Genomic DNA, 20,044 nt, shown 5'->3' with positions numbered 1-20,044 from the left:
AAACAGAAACGTTAGGCAGATCACCTGCTACTGAGAGTTACAGGCACTTGGAATTAAAAGCGGTTTTTTTTGTTAAACATTTCCCGATATAAAATAGTTTTTTTTTTTTCTTCCCACAATTAGAATATGGGGCTGATATTTAAAGACTCTTTTAATGCGTACGGAATAAATATCTTGAAGCATCTGCCACAAGCTGATATAGCTTCTATTTTGGCTTCGCAAGTTTGAAGCCTCTTCAAAGACCGAGTAAGTGTACATATCTATACGGGGAAAAAATGACAACCCGGTGTCCAGCTTTACAGTGATTTATTCTAGTGTGGAGATGAAAACAAATTCTGAAGATGTTTCAATGAAGCAGAAAGGATGAGACGATCATCCTTATCACGGTTGAGGCCGTGTCATTCTACCAGTCTGTGGAAAGCGTTCAATGTCACCTGTTCTTAAACAGATGTCCTTCTAAATATGGACTTAAGGGGACATTGCGATGTTCCTGTGTGGAGAGCTATTATCGTATCGATGAAAACACGTACACAGAAGAGGAGCATGGACTGAAATAAATACAAACATAAAATTGCAACGTATACAAGTGACAACATTATAGCGATTTATCATCTATAAACTCTCATTCACACTGTACTATACATCCACCTGTGACAGACTGCGTCATCTGATGATTAGGAGAAGCCCACCCGCTTCCTGACCTCCTGCATCACTGGGGCAGCCAGACTGCGGGCTTTCTCCGCTCCCTCGACTAACACGCTCTCCAGGTGGCTCCTGTCAGCCTTCAGTCTCTGGATCTCCTGCCTTATGGGCTCTAGTCTCTGCACCACAGCTTCTGCGACCACAGTTTTGTACTTGCCAGTGTCCAGCCCTTCGGCTAACCTGACCACGTCCTCAACAGTCTGGCCCGAGACGGCAGCGTGGATAGACACCAGATTGGCTACACCTGGCCGGCCCACGGGGTCAAAGGTGACCTCGGATGTGAAATCGGTCACAGCTCGGCGGATTTTAAATACTATGTCGTCAGGGTTGTCGGTAAGGAATATGGTGGCTAACTTCTGTGGATCCGACTTAGACATCTTAGAGGAGGGATCTCGTAAAGATTTCACCTTCCGGGAAGAACCTGGCAGGGAAAGAGACATCAAAGATCAAATCAACGCTAAAACGTAGCGCTGAATACACAACATTGCATTCAAACTCGATATTAAACAGGGAAGGTTCGTTTTGAAATAAAAACGGTCTTCGGGATGAAACAATTGTTTTGTATTAGACTCTTCCTCACCCTAGTGGTGCCATGACACAGATGAATCGTGATTGCTGATACTTAGATATAGTGTGTAATAAATAGCATGTCTAGAGGTTCTACGCTTTGGTACTGGCAAAGACATATAGGTCCAGCTTAGGACACAAAATGAAACCAGAGATCTTTTATATTAAGTAATAAATAAACAAAAAGAAGAGCAGTGTTCCAGACCAAGTTCCCATCATTACCCAATCAAAATTAGGTGCAGAAATCGGCAATCTATTATCCCTCCGTTATGCTGAAAGAAGAGGAAGGAGAAAGTCCTTTAATCAAAATGCCATGGCGTGCATGATTGGTTTCATATTGTGTTCTTATGATACAGATAATTGGAGAGCATAAAAGGGGCTCCAAGAAGAGCTCGTCCTGCTGCTATTTTAACGTAGCCATCTGACCGAGCAAGTAAAAGGATACGTTTCCCCGTGTACGGCTGATTGACTGTGCATGCGTGCGTGCGTGTGCATACACAGATGCAACACACACTGCTCAAGTCACTGAGAGAAACACTAAGCACGCATTTTATTAGTGCTGATTGCATATGTTCATGGAGTCAGCGAGTGCATACTCTTCAACGTCTTCTGATTTGAAGTACATTTCAGACCATAGTTCTGACCTTGTAAAGGGGAATAGCAGGTTCATAAGGATAAAGTAAAGAATTTTTACTGGGGGGGAAAAAAAATGAATCACTTACTAAGTAGCGCACGAGGCTCAGGAAAAAGCTGTCCATAACTGTTGTTGAAGATCCGGGCTAGGTCCTGGGCTAATTCTAAATGTTGGATCTGATCCTCCCCTACCGGTACATATGTGGATCTGCACGTAAACATTAATAGTCAAGATCTTAATCAATCACCAGAGCTATATACACAGTGTGCAGCAAATACAACAGGTCTTACTTGTAGAGTAATATGTCTGCAGCCTGCAACACTGGGTAGGTATACAGACCAACACTTCCTTCACCTTTTTGCTTACTTTTCATCTAAGCAAGAGAGAGAGAGAGAGACAGAGAGAGAGGTGTATAATGGTAGATATAAGAACATCAAACAACACTGTGGTTAAGAGATATCAGATGCAGGTACAAGAGGATATACCTGACATGCACATACAGAAATGAAATGACAAAACGTTAGAGAGAGAGAGAGAGAGAGAGAGAGAGAGAGAGAGACAGTGATAGTATTCCATGTGGATAAAAATAGACAGATGAATAAAATGGAAAGGCAACCACAACACATTGAACCTCCTGGTAGAAACTGTCTGTTTGTTCATCTGTACAACAATCTCCGTCTCTTTCACACGTTAACACATGCAGTCTGCATTCAAAGGCCGTTTTCCGGCACGTTTAACATGCACTCAACTGTTGAGTAAACAGCAAGGCCTTTTCCCTGCAGTGATGAGAGGCTGCTGCCTGAGCATTCCTACACACACACACACACACACCCATCCCACATACACACACATACATATACACACACATACATATACACACACACACACATACATACATATATATATATATATATACACATATATATATATACACACATATACATATATATATATATATATATATATATATATATATATATATATATATATATATATATATATATATATATACACACACACATATACACATATATACACACACCCACACACACCCACACACACGCGCACTCTCAAACTGTGCCGTGCTTCGGGAAAGTCAGATGCCTCTCCATCCCTGCCAGGTGCAGTAACACGTTAAAGCAGACTCTTATGAGAACACAGAGGAAAAACCCAGACATCAGACCTGGCACTAAACCTGATCCTCATCTAACCTTTCATGCTGTGACTGACTACAGAAACGTAAATAAGTATTTTAAGTAGAAATAATCCTTTGCTGAGCATGTACAGTCATTACCTTCCACTGAGGTAGGTGGCGCAGACGAGGCATGCTGGTCAGGCAGCCCAGGATCCAGGAGAGCTCAGCATGCTCCGAAACCTGCACAGGACAGAATGTATTTCTTTAAATCTCACACAAGCCCACCACACAAAACAACCAATAGGCTTTTACGTCCATAATGCTTTCATCAAAGCTTCCTGCGTATATTCACATAAATCTTGGGATTAACCCCTCTGTATGACTGTAAGGAGAACAGCAGTCCTTCGACACACAGACAAACGCGCGCGCACACACACACACACACACACACACACACACACACAGATGCAGCAAACCTCCCAACAGGTCCCCAGTAAGGAGCCTCTCTCATCCTCATCTGGCCTAATAACACTAATGCCATTAAATCGGCCCATCCTCTGAGGCTTAAAGAGCACAGACACTTAAAAGAGCTCTTTCCCTCATGCTAAAACCATGTGAGAGTTCTCTCATGCAGGGATCTTGGCAGTGTACATCCTGCTAAAATCTCCAGTTGCGAGAGGAAGAAAAGAGGCACTAAACTCTTCTGCTTCAGAGAGTTAAAGTTTATGGGTGCTGGCGACGTGGCCGCCATCTCCCTCGATTACAAAAGGATTCTAAAAAGACCCTGATGTAAACCGTGGCAGGAATGAACATTAGGAGCAATTTTACACCACGTCCTGGTGCGTTTGTTTGAGCCAAGCTAATATATGTGAGAAGGTGTGAGAGGGGAATGACGGACGAACATGAAACGATTCCATTTACAGATACAAAACAGCAGAGAGTAAAACGGTTGCTGTCGGTATAGAACCCAGAACTCTGCAACAGCGTTACAGAACAGGGTAAAGAAAGAGTTAGGAGAGGCTCCAGAGTGCAAAACATAAATATTGATTATTCTTCACCCAGATCAACACTGAGATGAGAGGTTGCATTTTATATACACTTGGATTTATGGGCCCGGTTCTGTCATTCCAATCTGACAGAAATATTCACATAAATCTCACTCTCTGGTGTGTGGCTATTATTCCCGTAAAAAGGGGTGTACACACACACACACACACACACACACACACACACACACACACACACACTTTAGATCCGACCGATTTCAGATTGTCACCATTTTTTCAATGAAGTCAAGTGTTTTCTTTGGACAGCACTTTTATTTTTACATGTGGAACAGTCCTGTGCTAGTGTGTACAATGGGAGGTCTTTAGCCCTGCCAAGATATGTGGCATGAAGTTAAACTGGAACAAAAACAGAAGTGTGGGAGAGTGTGTGTGTGTGTGTGTGTGTGCGCGCATGTCTGCGTGCATGCATAAGAACTCCATGCAGACAGAACACAACCCTACTCATCCACTCACAGTGTCTCTCAACTTCTACCAGGTCTAATAAGCAGACACACACACGTGTCCGGTATCTAAAAGCAAGACCTGCCTAAGCTCATCCTTGTAGAAGGTTTTTTTTTTTTTTTTTTTAAATATAAGCTGCTGAGTTGCTGCATACTGCAAGTCTATTATTATCGTCTCTCCTTACTTCATGTGGCTTTCTTTGAAGTAAATGATGGAAATGGTTTTGAACAGTTGCACTGACTAGAGAATTTGTTAAGCCCACAGTTAAGATAGGCATCGGTTTAGTCAAATAAGCAGGGAAACAAACCGCGATTAAATAAACATTTACCGATGGCAAGGATTCTCGCTGACTCTTGATTGGTGAGAATGATAAATGAATCTCAGGCCATTCCTTGGATGACAACAAGCCATTTATCATCTTCCTTGTCGAGTTAAATATAAATAAGCCATAAAAACAAACAAGAGACGCGAGATGCGGAGTGAAGATGGTTTATTCCGCATGTTCTGACATCGGTGTTGTTGATTTTCTTTAAGAACAACAACACCACCAAAAAAAATAAATACGTGTCAAAGAGAGCTGTGTGTTACTGACCACAGACTGTTGGAAAAGGATAGAGCGTGTGGGGTCAATGCCACAGGCCAGCAGGCTGGCTGCCATGTCCAGGATGTTGTTCTGTAGTAACTCTGGGTTCTGAGGCTGGGTGATGGAGTGCAGATCAACGATGCTGTACAACACGGAGCTGTAGTCGTTCTGCATGGACACCCAGCTCTCCAGAGCACCAAGGTAGTTTCCCAAGTGAGGAATCCCAGTGGGCTGGATTCCTGAGAACACACGCCCTTCATGGATGCCCTAGAGAAAGAAAGAGAGAGGGATGGTGTAATGGTAGATATAAGCCAATCAAACAACTCTGTGGTTAAGAGATATCAATAGCAGGTACAAGAGACATACACATACGGATACAGAAATGAAAACGACAAAAGATGCATTAGAAAAATATACAGTGGGAGAACTGACAAAAGCTGGATAAAGGATATAAGAAAACATCGAGAGGTGAATGAGTCGGCTCCTGCACTGACCCTGGAAAGTTAGCACGGGAAATACAGGGAATTCTGCACAACAGTTTAGGGCCTGTTATCCAAATGATCAATCTAAAGCAGACCCCGTCCAATGAAAACACTCCGTCTCCATCCAATGAGAGTGTTTTTCACTCTCTACAAAAAGGAAAAAAAAAGGACTGGACTTTACACATTGTACAGCTAATTAGGAATTTTTTGAAACGGATTTCAAAATCCTGGGAAGACTGGGAATGGGGTCCCTACTATTTCTCCTTTTTCAAAGGAAGAGAGAGGCAGCTTCGTAACGAATGGATCGTTCGGTAAATATTGTTCCGAGTGAGCCAGGCTGCCGTCAGGTCTGGCACGGCTTACTGAGAGAGTGCCAGGCTAAGCAGCTTGATCCCATGTAGTCGTGGCACTTTGCCCATCCCTCAGCACAGTAAGCAGAGGTGAAGAGGGCACAGGGAAAAGTAGAGGGCAATTGTAGACTTACCAGCCGAAGAAAGAATGAGAACGACATTAAGTCATGATGGGTACCTAGTAGTGCTGGGCGAAATACCGGTAAGGACATGGACCATGATATAGAGTATCATTTAAGTGTCATTTATAAATCAATTGTTGTTCAATATAACCAGCGACCGATTGGGTGCTAAAATCCAATTTATTTTCTTGCATTAACTAATGATTTTTTTTTTTTTTTAATTCATTCATCTTCACTAACCACTTTATCCTGATCAGGGTCATAGTGGATCCTTAGCCTATCTTGAGAACATTGGACATAAGGTGGGATTATTCACCCTGGATGGGACACCAATTCATCGCATGCCACCATACACACACAGGGCATTTTATCATAGCCAGTCCACCTACAAGCCAATTTTTGGACAATATTAAGAAACTGAAGAACCTAGAGGAAACCCACACAGACAGCTTGGAAGATGCTGCACAGACAGTAACCCTAGCTCAGGATTGAATCAGTGACCCAGAAGCTGTGAGGTGGCAAGTCTCACCAGCATGGTGCCCATATATTTGCTAAATGCTGAATAAAATATGCATTGTAACTAGAGATGCACCGATACTAAATTTCTCAGCAGATACCCATAACCGAATATTCAGAGTGATATCGGCCGATACCGATACCCGATACCGATCGTCCTGCCTTTTATATCTTCTTTTAAATTAAATAATAATTAATTCCACAATTCTGAACGAAATGCAAGTAAAAACTTTATTCTCTCCATTTCAACACGTTGTTTCACAGTAACTGGTCTCATACACAGAAAACACATTACTCACATTAACATTAACACATGAACTCAATTCTGAAGATTAAAGTAAGATTTCATAACTTACTGAATGTTATTAATGCATATTAACATTGACTGAATACTAAAAACCTCCTGTTAGTCTCACATTCACTCATCGCAAACAAAAGCATTTCTACTTCATCACTGACATCAAACTGGTTATATAGAATATCAACTTTTTTTATATATTAACATTAACTGGATATGAAATATACTACTCTAGAAATATATTTTTCTGTGCAATATATACTTTTTCGTCAACTCATCTTCATTTAAATCTTTCAACAGTGTACCGGCCCTTTAATTCAGCACGGCAAAAAAAAAAATTAAATAAGAATTAGACTCGATGCCGAAACTCCCGCTTCACTGCAGCTCACTTCCGGTGTCAAATTTTTGACCGTGCAGAGATTACAGAGAAGAGGTTTTAAACTATCGCCTGGCACCGATTATCAGCTGATACATCGGTGCATCTCTAATTGTAATGTATGGTGTGTTGTGATGTCATGACATTCCTTCCAGCATTGACACTTTGCCATATTGCTTACCCCAATGCCTAATCAAACTACTGTACCCAATTATGAATCCATTGGAATATGTTAAAGTCAACAATGTGTAAGACCATCAAACTTAAACTCCATTCTTTTCACGATAACATGAACTCTATACAAATATATATATATAGTTCCCCCTTTCATATTATATTTCTGAGAGTATGAGGCCGTATATAATCATACGAGCAAAGCTTCAAGACTTTGCATTAAATGACATGTTATTTCCTGTTCAAAGTCTGATATTACCGCCTGATCCGACGTTATTTTGGCTCAAGGCTAGACTCCATCTCCCAGCATATGACAACTAATGCAGAGTTATCAAGCAGCCGGCCTAGAGAAAGGAACAGTTTATTAATGCTGTAGCTAAGTGAGCAGTGATTGCGCAGTGGTCTGGATGCAGAGGGCCTCTCAGAGGTGTCAGGAGTGATTTTAGGGTATACAGTCTGAGTCTGGTTAATGTGTGTTCTCACCTCGCTCTGACAAACCAAACACATGTTTCCCTTTCACCTTCAGGCAGCCATTACCCTCTCAGACATGGTAATGTGTCATTTGAGACAATCACGCATAAGCTGAAACACGGCTAACCGAAACTACCGAAGGAATAATCATACTATCAGACCTCAAATCTACCAACACCTAGACGTGTCTGAACTTTACGAAGAGGGAAAAAGTCGGATTCCTTTACTAAAATCTTAGCATTGCTATATGAAAAATTCGTAACGATCGGGTTAAAGCTTCACAAGCCTCAACAGCAGAGCCTCCGCAATGCGGAATGCCAAATCTGCAGGGGGTTAAAACGTGTTCCTAACAAGCCTGTGTCTCTCATTATTTATATCACTGACCCGTCTAAGAACTTGGAAGAATTTGCCAGGTGCTATTCCTCCGATTGGGAAACGTTCAGAGGTGTTCACACTGAGAGTGGACCAGATGCAGATGGAAACTCGCATTCTCCTGAAACATGCTCTTTCCTTTTTTTCACACTTTTTTTTTTCCTTTTATAAGCTCATTAACATTAATGGTACTCTTTGAGTCCTTAGGCTTCATCAGACAGGTGAGGTACACGCTGTTCCTGTGCGTTCACCTCAGAGTGTCATAGCTCATTAAGTCGATTCCCTCCCACGTGTCTTCAGCGGATTTTCGGCATCTAGCCAACTAACGGCTTATAAAAGTACTGCTCAAAAACACAAGACAAACGGAAAACCAAATACGGACCACCATCTCAATGTTTTTTGTCATCCCACCTGCATGGAAGAGCACGACGACTGGCTCAATTATTCCTTCTCGGCCTCCACGTATCGAGATAGCCATTAACTCTACAGCCGTCCACTTTCCATTGCCTCCGTATCTTTCTGCTAGCTCTGACCGAACGAGTCACTTCCTTTCCCTCGGTTTGTTCCTGATGATACATGGCAGGTTTACAGTCGTAACTTTGTGTGTTCTCTCCTCGTATTTTACACAGACAGGCACGATGCTGCTATACCGGAGCAGGCGATGAAAAGTTTGTCCTAGCATATGGCGTACGTATTAGCCCTTAGTACTGTGTGTAGGTGTGTGACACCAACAGATCGGAAAGCTCGAAATATACAGGTTTTTAAACTTGCACCGTTTATTGAAATAAATATTTCATCTGTGCATGAGAGAATGTGTATATGAACATACACTGTACAATACGACTGTATGTACACTTGCCTATTGCAGAGAGATTTCACAGAGGTCAGAACAATCACTCTTCCATCCTGCATTGCCAATAGAAGAGAAGTCCAGAGGACACTGTAGTGTTTCAGTTTCATCCGTAATGCATGGCTCATTTCCATACAGTGAAGACGCTGGAAACATTAGCAACAGGGACGGAAAACCAGCGTCAGATACACCACTATGCAAACAGCGTTAGCTCCAAAAACAGCTCTTCAGAATGCTACAGGCTGGAATTGCTAGTTAGGAAAAAATGACTGGATGCTACAATTTATTGTACTTTCGAAGGCAAAACATGATTCTGTTTCCTTTGCGCTTGTGTTGGTTCACTGACAGACTGAAACCGTTTTAAAGTTTATATATTAGAACATAGATTAAGCATAGGTCCTCAATAATACAACAGGTTTGGGGTATGTGTGTAAATATCTGTATATTAAATGTGTGTTAAGTGCAAGAGAAATTGAAATGCTTTTGAGAAAAGGATATTAAGAGTTATACCATGGGACAACTGACTTCCCAGTTCTGATTGGTCAGAAGGTTGATTAGTTTTCTACAACAGCAGCAGCTGACAGCCGTTCTGGTGGGTGCTCTATGTAAGTGGATTTAAAATATAAATAAATAAATAAATAAATAAAAACCTTTGTAATTGTCGATACGGCGAAGTTTTCGGTGAGGAGACATTTATTTAACATTTTCACTGTCACAGCTGAGTAACGGTCAGAGCTGAACGACTTCCCGTACGTTTTCAGAGACGAGAACGTTTTCAAGATGGAGAGAGGCTCAGGGTTTGGGTTTTTTTTTTTTTTGTCTTATTAACTAACGAAACTAAACTAAACTAAAGAAAAAGAGAAAGAAAGAAAGAATGAAGGAAAGAGAAAGAAAGAAGGAAGGAAAGGGAAAGAAAGAACGAAGGAAGCAAGGAAGGAAAAATAAAGAAAGAAGGAAGGAAGGAAAGAGAAGAATAGGGAAAGAAGGAAAGAAAGAAAGAAGGAAAGAAAGCGAAAGAAAGAAGGAAGGAAGGAAGGAAGGAAGGAAAGAAAGAAGGAAGCAAGGAAGGAAAGAGAAAGAAAGAAGGAAAGAGAAAGAAAGAAAGAAAGAAGCAAGGAAGGAAAGAGAAAGAAAGAAAGCAGGAAGCAACGAAGGAAAGAGAAAGAAAGAAAGAACGAAGCAAGGAAGGAAAAAGAACGAAAGAAAGAAAGGAAGAAAGAAAGAAAGAACAAAGCAAGGAAGGAAATAGAAAGAAAGAAAGAAAGAAAGAAAGAACGAAGCAAGGAAGGAAAGCGAAAGAAAGAAGGAAAGAGAACAAAAGAAAAAGAAAGGAAGAAAGAAAGAAAGAAAGAAAGCAAGGAAGGAAAGAGAAAGAAGGAAGGAAAGAGAAAGAAGGAAGGAAAGAGAAAGAAAGAAGAAGGAAGCAAGGAAGAAGAGAAAGAAAGAAGGACAGAGAAAGAAAGAAAGAAAGAAGGAAGCAAGGAAGGAAAGAAAGAAAGAAGGAAGGAAAGAAAGAAAGAAAGAACGAAGCAAGGAAGGAAAGAGAAAGAAAAAGAAAGAAAGAAAGAAGGAAGCAAGGAAGGAAAGAGAAAGAAAGAAGGAAAGAGAAAGAAAGAAGGAAGCAAGGAAGGGAAGAAAGAAAGAAAGAAAAAAAGAAAAAAGAAAGAATAACTGTTTATGCTGCTATAATGCATGTGATAGGTCTTCTTTTGTCAAAGGTGATCTGAAAAAATCTATAATATAAACTATATACGTATGAAAAAGTTTGGAAGATTTTTTTTTTTTTTTTTTTAAAGTGTTAATTTCCCCTATGTATGGAGACTTTTTGTAAAAGAGCAGGCGGTCCATTTAGCGCTGAGAAAGACTGGGAAGAAAGGCACTACTCACACTGCTTCTACAGTTCATCTGCCCCCTAGCAAGCCAAAAAACACACAGAACTCGGTGTTAGCGTGTGTCAGTGTAGTCCTACGCACCCTGTTAAAACAGGCATCACGCTGAAAAACACGGCCACTCCTGCAGCCTCACTCCCACACCCTCTCACCCGACCCTGCTGGACCGGCCTACTCTCAGATCCCTGCTGTAGTGAAATCCCGAGCATGAGAGAAACTTTAGCGGTCCTACTGCTGCTTTTAAAAGTGTGATGCAGTGGGGCACCGTGTGTTTTCTCTGCATTGAAACACACTCAGCTTGAAGCAAAGTGCGAATGACCTAAAATAAAAACAGTGCGAACAGAATGAAAGGGATCTTGAGGGGGAAGAAGGGACGAGAGAGGGACGAGAGAGAGAGAGAGAGAGAGAGAAGAGGTATGTTAGGGGAAGGAGGGTAGTCTTCACGAGGTAGCGGGTGGGAGGAGGAGGAGGAGGAGGAGGGGGTGGGGTACGTGTTAGACGAAACGTTTGATTAAATCTGCGGTCGACATTTCGGACAGGTGAGATTGATGAGGTTCCTCTGCACGTCACACTGTGCAGAGAGTGCAGGGAGAAGAACAGAAACGTGCAGTGTGGAGAGCCAGGGCCAGGGGCCCTCTCGCACCGTGGGGTCCCCAACCTGATTAATGGCGCTGAAGTCCCTTCAAAAACAGCGCTTGCAGGAGAAAGCGCTGCGCCGCTCTCCAAAAATAACCAGACCAGGACAGCTGCACCAGTACGCGCCGCCGCTCAACATACCCATGGGGCCAGAGGCCTAAAGCAGAATCAGAGCCGTTTAGCACCACTGACTTTTATTACTATACCATCCACACGCTGCTGATCATCTTACAATAGCCACTAAATAGATTATTATTATTGTAAAGGCTTATTACTAAGACAAATATGTGTATAGAAATAAAAATGAGTGTTGTAATCACCCCTGAGCAAAAGGCATTAAAGATACAAACATACAGTAGTAATATACCGACACGAACACTACACGTTTTGTCAATCGCCGTAAAATATTTTTGCCATTGAATAAAATGCCAATTGATTGAAGTGTTACCCAACTAATAACACATTAGCCACATAAAACTCACAGCTAAGAAGAAATAACCCCCCCCCCCACACACACACCTCATAAATTAATCAATATGTAATTATGGTAATACTCAGGTGTAGCCGTAGCCAACGTCCTATTCTCCCCCTCACCGTCTTTCCCCATTGCTCACTCTGTCTAATTTCCTCCAGTACAAGCAGCGAATGTTGACTTGAGTGCAACCCAAAAGTGTGATACCAGATAGTCTCCCTGTACAATTTAATTAAAAACGGCAGATTTCCTGAAAGTGCACGTCGACATGTAGGATGACGCAAGACACCACCGAGACTCCAGTGGAGTTCGGAGCCAAACGCAATGACTGAATTATCTGGAGAAGAAGGAGAAGAAAAAATGTCATTAATAAGTCGACGAAATCTAGGGATGCCTTTAAGGCAGCGTTCATTCTTCAACGTGATGAACCTAATAATAACAATGCAGAGTGAATTAAAGTGCTTAAGTGACATGTAAAAACAAATGATTATATAAATGAGATCACTCATTGAATCGGGTCTGCTTGATATACGGTTCTCTTCCTCTTGTTCTTTCTCCTACTTACTGCTGAGAGTCGGGTTAATGGTTTTAACTGACATGAGAGCGAGTGCGTCTGGAGCTTATGGAGAATTAGGATCTGTTTCCTCTGTGTAAAAGCACAAAGGCTGACATGACTGATATCAGCCATTAAGACCACAGGCGATTAAGAGCTGCATAGGGAACGCTATGTTTTATCACACAGTCAGAGATCTCAGCCCACAGAGGCCCACTGCTATGCAATACAACATGCACAAGGCCAAGCTGAACAATTTCAAATATTCACTTTAGACGGTGTAGATGGATTATTCAGCCTCTCATTTACAGACCATTACAGACGGCTCAATAATGTACAACACGGTCGTTCTTTAAATAAAGCTTTGATGTTTAAAACTAAACTGCAGTGAGATGTGAGAGAATGACAATTTCGGTTTTAAAGTCAAGTTATTAAAAACAAAAATAATAAAAGTTAAGAAAATCCTTGTGAAACTCTGTATTTACATTCACTAAGGTTACGTAAGCTTAAATCAAAACCCGTGTCAGTATTTTTTTTTCTTTTCTTTTCTCCCCCCACAAACGTTTACTTACCATCTGAGATTTTATTAGGTCAAATTTCCAGTTCCAGACATTCTGAACACGGAGCATATAGTTCACCTCAATATTAGTCTACCATGGCTAAAATGTCTTTTCATAAACTTTCCCTGCCAAGAATACGCTCAGTGTTTTGACGCACGTAACACCTCGGGGCATTGTGAATGTCCGCGTTTGTGTTCGGTCGGCCACATTTGGAGAAAATTAAAACAAACGAAAACACCTCGTTTCTGATGTTGTTGCTGTTAATGAAGGGGTGATGTGATGGTTTTTGAGGGCTTACTATTTCTTGCCACTAGATCTGTGTAGTGTTCACCCCCTGCCGTCACGGCACACACCTCTCCAGCATCCCTAGTGACACGCTGCCTAACAAAACACAGACGGGTTGGCGGTCAGCACGCATTCCATCACACCGAGTGCGCAGCAGCCATCAAGTAACTCAGCTCGTCAATCATGTACAGAGACAGGTCTGAGCTGCAAAGGTGCACTTCAAACACTCCAGAGCACACTTACGGCTTTGTAATTAGGCTATTGTTGTACTTAATCTCAGCTGTTACGGAAACAAGTGACTAGGGTTAACAATGCATTAAAATACCGAGGTGTACTCTGTTCATGCATGTGTGAGGCTTTTTAATAGGTCAAAACAAGCCAAAAAGTAAAAAAAAAAAAATTCTTTATTTCTTATCTTCTGATAACACATTTTCAGGCCAATACGCTCCTATACTCAGCTTTCAGTTTAAAACTAAGTAGTGCGCAAAAGTAAAATGATACATGGAGCTGAATTCCCCAAACACTCGACTTCATGTCAGATATTGACATGAGCCTAAAGGTATTCCAAAAACATTCATATCTTTTAAAAACTGCCTCAAACTTGGAACATACACACTCAGGGGCCACTATATTAGGTAGTCCAATGTTATACCGACATGTACATTTACTGGTCACTTTCTCAGGTGCACTCTGTAATTATGCAATTATTATAACCGTCTGCCACAACAGCAAAAGAGGCTCATTGTTCAGTTACAGTTTTAAAATATATATTTTTTTTATCTAAATCATCATAGCATTAATTAATCCCATTATTGCTATACATTATAAGGACAAAAGTTTGTAGACACCTGACCATCACATCCATATGTGGTTTTCCCCCCAAGCTGTTTCCATAAAGTTGGAAGCACACTATAGTATAGGATGTGTTTTTATGCTGCAGAATTAAAATTTCCCTTCAGTGGAACAGAAGGGAATGAAAATGTTCCAGCATGACAATGCGCAAAGTGAGGTTCATGGTTTGGCAAGGCCGGTGTTGAAGAACTCGAGTGGCCTGCAGGAAGCCTTGATCTCAACACGTCTGAACACCTTAGGGATGAACTGCACCCCAGGCCTCCTCACCCCTGACATCAGTGATTGTGACTTCATAAAATGTTTTTTTTATACTGACTCAATAATAGAGAAGTCATAAAATAAACATCTATAACTAAATTTGTGCCAAAAAAAACACCCAAAAAAATAGAGTGCCTAAGACATTTGTACAGTACTGTACGTCAAACAGGAAGGAAGCGATTGAGGAAAAAACTATTTCAGCTATTTGACCTTGTTGTGACCTTGACCCTGTTTTGATCAATTCCAAAATCCAATCAGTTCATCTGCTGGTGACAATGATCATTCGAATTAGTATTCCAAGCAAAGGAACTTATGTATAGACAGACAGAGACAGACAGACAAAGAGTACATATCTGCAGGCAGACCTTCTCCATATGTTTCTCTGCATAATTTAAAAGCTTTTCTATTGAACGATGCTTAAATGGAAATGGACCACCATAAACAACCGTTGTAATTGTCACTGCAGTGCAGTTACATTAGTATACGGAAAATCGCCAGCAACAGCAGTCGTATGGTCGGAAAGACATTGTTAAAGGTTCCAAAGGACCGTTCATACATCGTGCATGGAAAAAACGAGCAATGGTTTGTAACTGGGTGTAAATTCACACTATTTAAAAAAATGTCATACATATGTACCGGCGCCGCTACCATTGCACTGTCACTGCTGTACTGAGAAAGATCCAACAATAAAATGATGCCTGGATGGACAGCGGTGGTCCAGTGGTGGTCCAACAGGATGACAATTTGTGCACAGAAAGAAATGAGCTACAGTCTACCTACAAAGTCCACTATATCATAGGTGTATGTAATAAACCCATTCCGTGACCACTAACTCCATAACATAGTAAAGACACAGAATTTCTCATTGGGGCAAAATGTGTGTGTAATTCTTTATTGCACGTAATTAGTTATCCTAAGAGCTTAGCCTTAAAAAAAAAAAAAAAAAAAAAAAAGGGGGGGGGGGGCCCTCAAATAAGGCTTCAGTAAATAAATAACTAAATAACTAAATAAATAAATAAATAAATAAATAAACACATTTAGTATTTTTCTGCTAAAAAAAAAAAAATAAAAAAATTTTAAACTCATTACAATAATAACCGCTGCATAATATTGTGCAAATACTGTAATATTGATCGACTTGGTAAAGCTCTAAACGACAGGGCTGATGGAATTGTGCTTGAAATTACACAAACATTTATGTAGCCCACATGACATTAAATTAGGGTTTAATATAAATTTACATTTTTACTTTAATATGATATTAATCTGAAATAACCACACACGAGGAGTCTGTATATGAGCAGACTGAATAGTTGAGCTAATTTACTGAAGACATTAGTGGAACAAAGAAGATAATATAATATAATATAATATAATATAATATAATATAATATAATATATAATAGCAAGCACTGAATATCAGCCACATCTATAAGCAAGAAGTCAAACAGCATGTTGTACAACTGCAAGGAACATTCTGAACATTCAAAGACGCATTCATTGTTTTGTTTTGTTTTGTTTATTCTTATGAAGATCAAAACAGTGTTTACATCAGACTAAATAGACATGCTTAATGTTTCAGTGTAAATCGTTAGCCTTGGTACGTTTTTTGTCTGAAAAAGCTGATTAATTAACTATTGATTAACTATTTGACACTCGATAAGGACCACAAGACATATTTAAGATCATGCATGTCACAGTCTGGGTGGGAAAAAGTCTGCTTTCTGATGATTTCGGAGTTATATCACGCAAAAAGTCACCATGTCAGTTTACTTAACGTGATAAATAAAAACCGATACATATCATATTGGGTTCAAATTCATTCATACCTTCACTTCGGACGCCTTTTGGGTGCAAAACGACCTTGTTTTAAGATTGTTCTTTTGAATGAAACTTAAAACGCGTTTCATGCTCCTGCTCATGGAGACCGCCATCTTGAATTCACACAGAACGGCTTGTACGGTGTCCCATAAGGTCCATCGGTCCTAAAGCAAACCCGTTCCAACACATTATATTACTCAGTCCACAAGGGACGCAGGGTCTGACATGTTTCATGTTCAAATATGTGACCTAATATGTGTACAAAAATCACTTGGAATGAACCATGAACAAATGGAAAAGTCTAAGTATGAAGTGATTAAGCTACAATCATAATTTTAATGCAACCCTATACAGATACCTAATGAATTTGCCCAACATTTGCCTATGAAAGTTTGGCATTGTATAGCTGCTTTGCAATCACTCAACTGTTCACACACTCCACCCTGCTGGATCATCCACAAGCCTGGATAATCTTACATCTTGCTGAGTTCAGATCCTTTATTATTCCTTCAGTCACATCTGCTGTTAATTTCTCCCACCTTTACATCTGGTTGTATTTGTATAATTCCATATTCAGGATCGTCTCCTCCGGCATTCAGCATTCTATCTCATGAAACTCTGATATCTGTATGTAGATATAGCAGAGGAACTGTCTGTGTTGTAGTGTCTCATACCCTCCCACCCTCATTCAGACCTATAGCCTCTGGGCTCGGGTTCCTGGCCACCCAGTAGATATTTTTCGCCTCCATTATGAAGCTCTTTCTATCAAAAAAGTGAATTATATTATTCTTTCCTTCATTTGTGCTTTGCTTTTCCTGTCCAGGAAAGATGGTTTAATTTAATTCCAGCCTCTTCTCACATTCCCCACTACCTTAATTCCTGGAAGAGACTTTGTTTTTTGTTTGTTTGTTTGTTTGTTTGTTTGTTTTTGTTTTATTATTATTATTATTATTAATATTCCATCAGGAATACTGTTAAGAATTTTAAAATATGAAATAGTTTTGATTTGCTTAATACTTTTCTTTGTCGATGCATAATTCCATATGTGTTATTTCATAATATTAATATCTTCATTATTATACTAAAATAGTCAAAAATACAAAAACATTTATATAATCTGAAAAAGCTTCTTTTTTTGATAGTCAAACTATGCTCTGCTAGTAATTAAGAAATGCCTGTCTTTATCTGTAAATGTAGTATTTGTGGTTTGTTTGTTTACTTGTTTATTTGATTGATTTTGCCAGGTTCTTCCCATAAGGAGACTATGCCATAATATGGTTTATAATAATAAGTTAATTATTATGACCTTCATTACATGTTCATCTACTCAGAGTCATTACAATATCTCAGCACCTGTGCAGGCAGAAAACTGGCTATCTACCAAGAACATGTCTTTCATCACTCTCTGTGCTCACTAATTGTTCATCTCCTCACCAACAGATCTATGTGGATGACCACCCTTTCAACTTTTCTAAAAGTTCTTGCAAGGTCTCTCTCCCATACCTCACTGGAGTGTATTATGATCAGGGCCTATTGACCGCACCTCCTGAGCTGAGGATTGGATAGGCTGCTTGGTGGTGACCGACAGTCCACCTGTGATAATAGAAGCAGGCAGGGGGTCTGGGGAGCACTGGGCCCCAGCCTGCATCAACGACTCCCTGATATGCCTCTCCATCCTGACACTGACAGACAGGCCTTCCCCTCTGACACTGCGGCCCGCCAAGCCCACAGGGCGGCTGCCACCCAAGTGGATGGATGGATAAATGGATGGGAAGATGGATGGATCAGCTAGTTTGACGGATGGATAGCTCCATGTGTTTGAAAAAAAAAATGTAAGGCGCGCCTAAGGAAATCTCCACGGCTTCAACCCGTAAACTCATTTTCTCCCCTGCTTTAGTGTGAAACTCTGTTAAGGAAAATAAACCATTACAGGCAAGTATTTTGTGTAAAGCAATGTTTGCTTCTCAGAGGAGAGTCTGGGTTTTATTATAGCCATGCCATGTCTGGCAAGGCTGCAGCCGAGAGCAAGAAAGCCAAACTAGCACGTAAGATTTGACTATGTGTGGGCTTATAATGGTGTTATCTCTGTCTTAGTTCTGTAATGCCACATAACATCCAGCAGAAATAATCAGAGACAGCAGACCTTCATGCACATGATCCTTCTGTCTTCTGTGTATGTGTATGTTTTGAACAGCATTGGAAGCAGAGAGTCCTGTTTGTGTGTGTGTGTGTGTGTGTGTGTGTGTGTGTGTGTGTGTGTGTGTGTATGTATGGTTAGTACGGTGATGGTGGGTGGGGGGTGTCCCTCAGGAGAGCTATGTTTCAGCACCTTGTCTCCTTGTCTGTTATAGCGCTGACAGAACGGGAGGGAATGAGTGCAGGAGGGAGGAGAGTAATCTGTTCTCTCACTCTCCTCCACTGTCTTCACTTTCCCTCCATCATATATTCATAATCGAGGGGTTTCAAGTTGATAGTCGCAGCTATAGCAAGGGAGCAGTGCAGCACTTATCACTTAGGATCATTTCAATCCATGCTTACAGAAATTCAAACACACTGTTCAATTTAAACACACACACAGAGAGAGAGAGAGAGAGAGAGAGAGAGAGAGAGAGAGAGAGAGAGAGAAGACTAGGAGGATATGTTGTGTGAAATCTGTGCTCCAACAAGCTGCAAACTCTTTAGGAATCTCTTAGAAGGAGCACACCTACACCAGCCATCAGTTCCTGTGAGGCACCAAGGTCCCACTACAACCAGGGAAATTAGGTTTACTTTGGCCAAGCTTGGGGTTGTATGATTATTATTTATCATTCAATCATTTATTGGTTCAGGATATCATTACCCAGCATCAGCACATTAGGCAACACTAATGACTGCTGTGTCACTCAGACTTTGCAGTTATGTGATGACTGACGAGAAGAGAGAAAGTTGAACTGGGGGACAGTCTAGAGCATGCACTCAAGTCAAAATTACAAGACAAAACTTGTTAGATTTTTTACATTTTTTTATTTTATAAACCAGCACAGTTAAGTACTTATTCTTATCCAGAGTATATGAGATGTTGATATATTAGAGAGTGAGAGATCGGGTACAGGAAGCCACAGAGCAGGACAGTGATAACCAGATAAAGCTGCTTGGCTTGTAGCCTAATTTAACTACTGCACATCATTACAATTCTTTCTTTCTCCTTTACTTTTTCCTTTCCCTCCCTTTGCTTGTGCTATCATATACAGTATGCTATATAGTGTTGCAAATAATGTACGCTGTATGGTGTATGGATGGAAAATCGTGCCCTCTTTAGTTTCTCCTGCTGTGAGCAGACTACAAATCGTATTACGCTGAAGTCATAGACCTTAAGCTCCTCCCTTCTCTCTGCATTAAACCTTGTTATTTCAACTCGCATTTAATTTCAGTGGAATCTCTTTATGTTCCTCAAAGTAAACACAGACCTGGTATCAGTAAGCAGACCCAATGATCCAACCCACTTAGTAAACATGAGACCAAGGTTCAAACAAAGAAGGCTAGGGTTTCTGAACCGACCAGAGTTTGATGGGGGTTTACAATGTACAGAGTGTTAGATC

General features: G+C 40.6%; 1 protein-coding gene across 1 annotated transcript; it reads right to left on the bottom strand.

Annotated features, from left to right (window-relative positions):
• Nucleotides 1-297: 297 nt before the first annotated feature.
• wars2 (tryptophanyl tRNA synthetase 2, mitochondrial) lies at nt 298-17,319 on the bottom strand. The gene is made up of 6 exons (XM_053627553.1): nt 16,475-17,319; nt 5,139-5,396; nt 3,198-3,278; nt 2,194-2,276; nt 1,992-2,110; nt 298-1,123 (listed from the first exon to the last, which is right to left on the bottom strand). The coding sequence occupies exons 1-6, from the start codon at nt 16,577-16,579 to the stop codon at nt 675-677; spliced, it is 1,095 nt and encodes a 364-aa protein (XP_053483528.1). The 5' UTR covers nt 16,580-17,319; the 3' UTR covers nt 298-674.
• Between the last annotated feature and the right edge of the window lie 2,725 nt (nt 17,320-20,044).

The sequence above is a fragment of the Ictalurus furcatus genome, chromosome 6, assembly GCF_023375685.1.
Source record: "Ictalurus furcatus strain D&B chromosome 6, Billie_1.0, whole genome shotgun sequence".
NCBI classification, from domain to species: Eukaryota; Metazoa; Chordata; class Actinopteri; order Siluriformes; family Ictaluridae; genus Ictalurus; species Ictalurus furcatus.
This window is presented reverse-complemented; position numbering and strand designations above follow the sequence as displayed.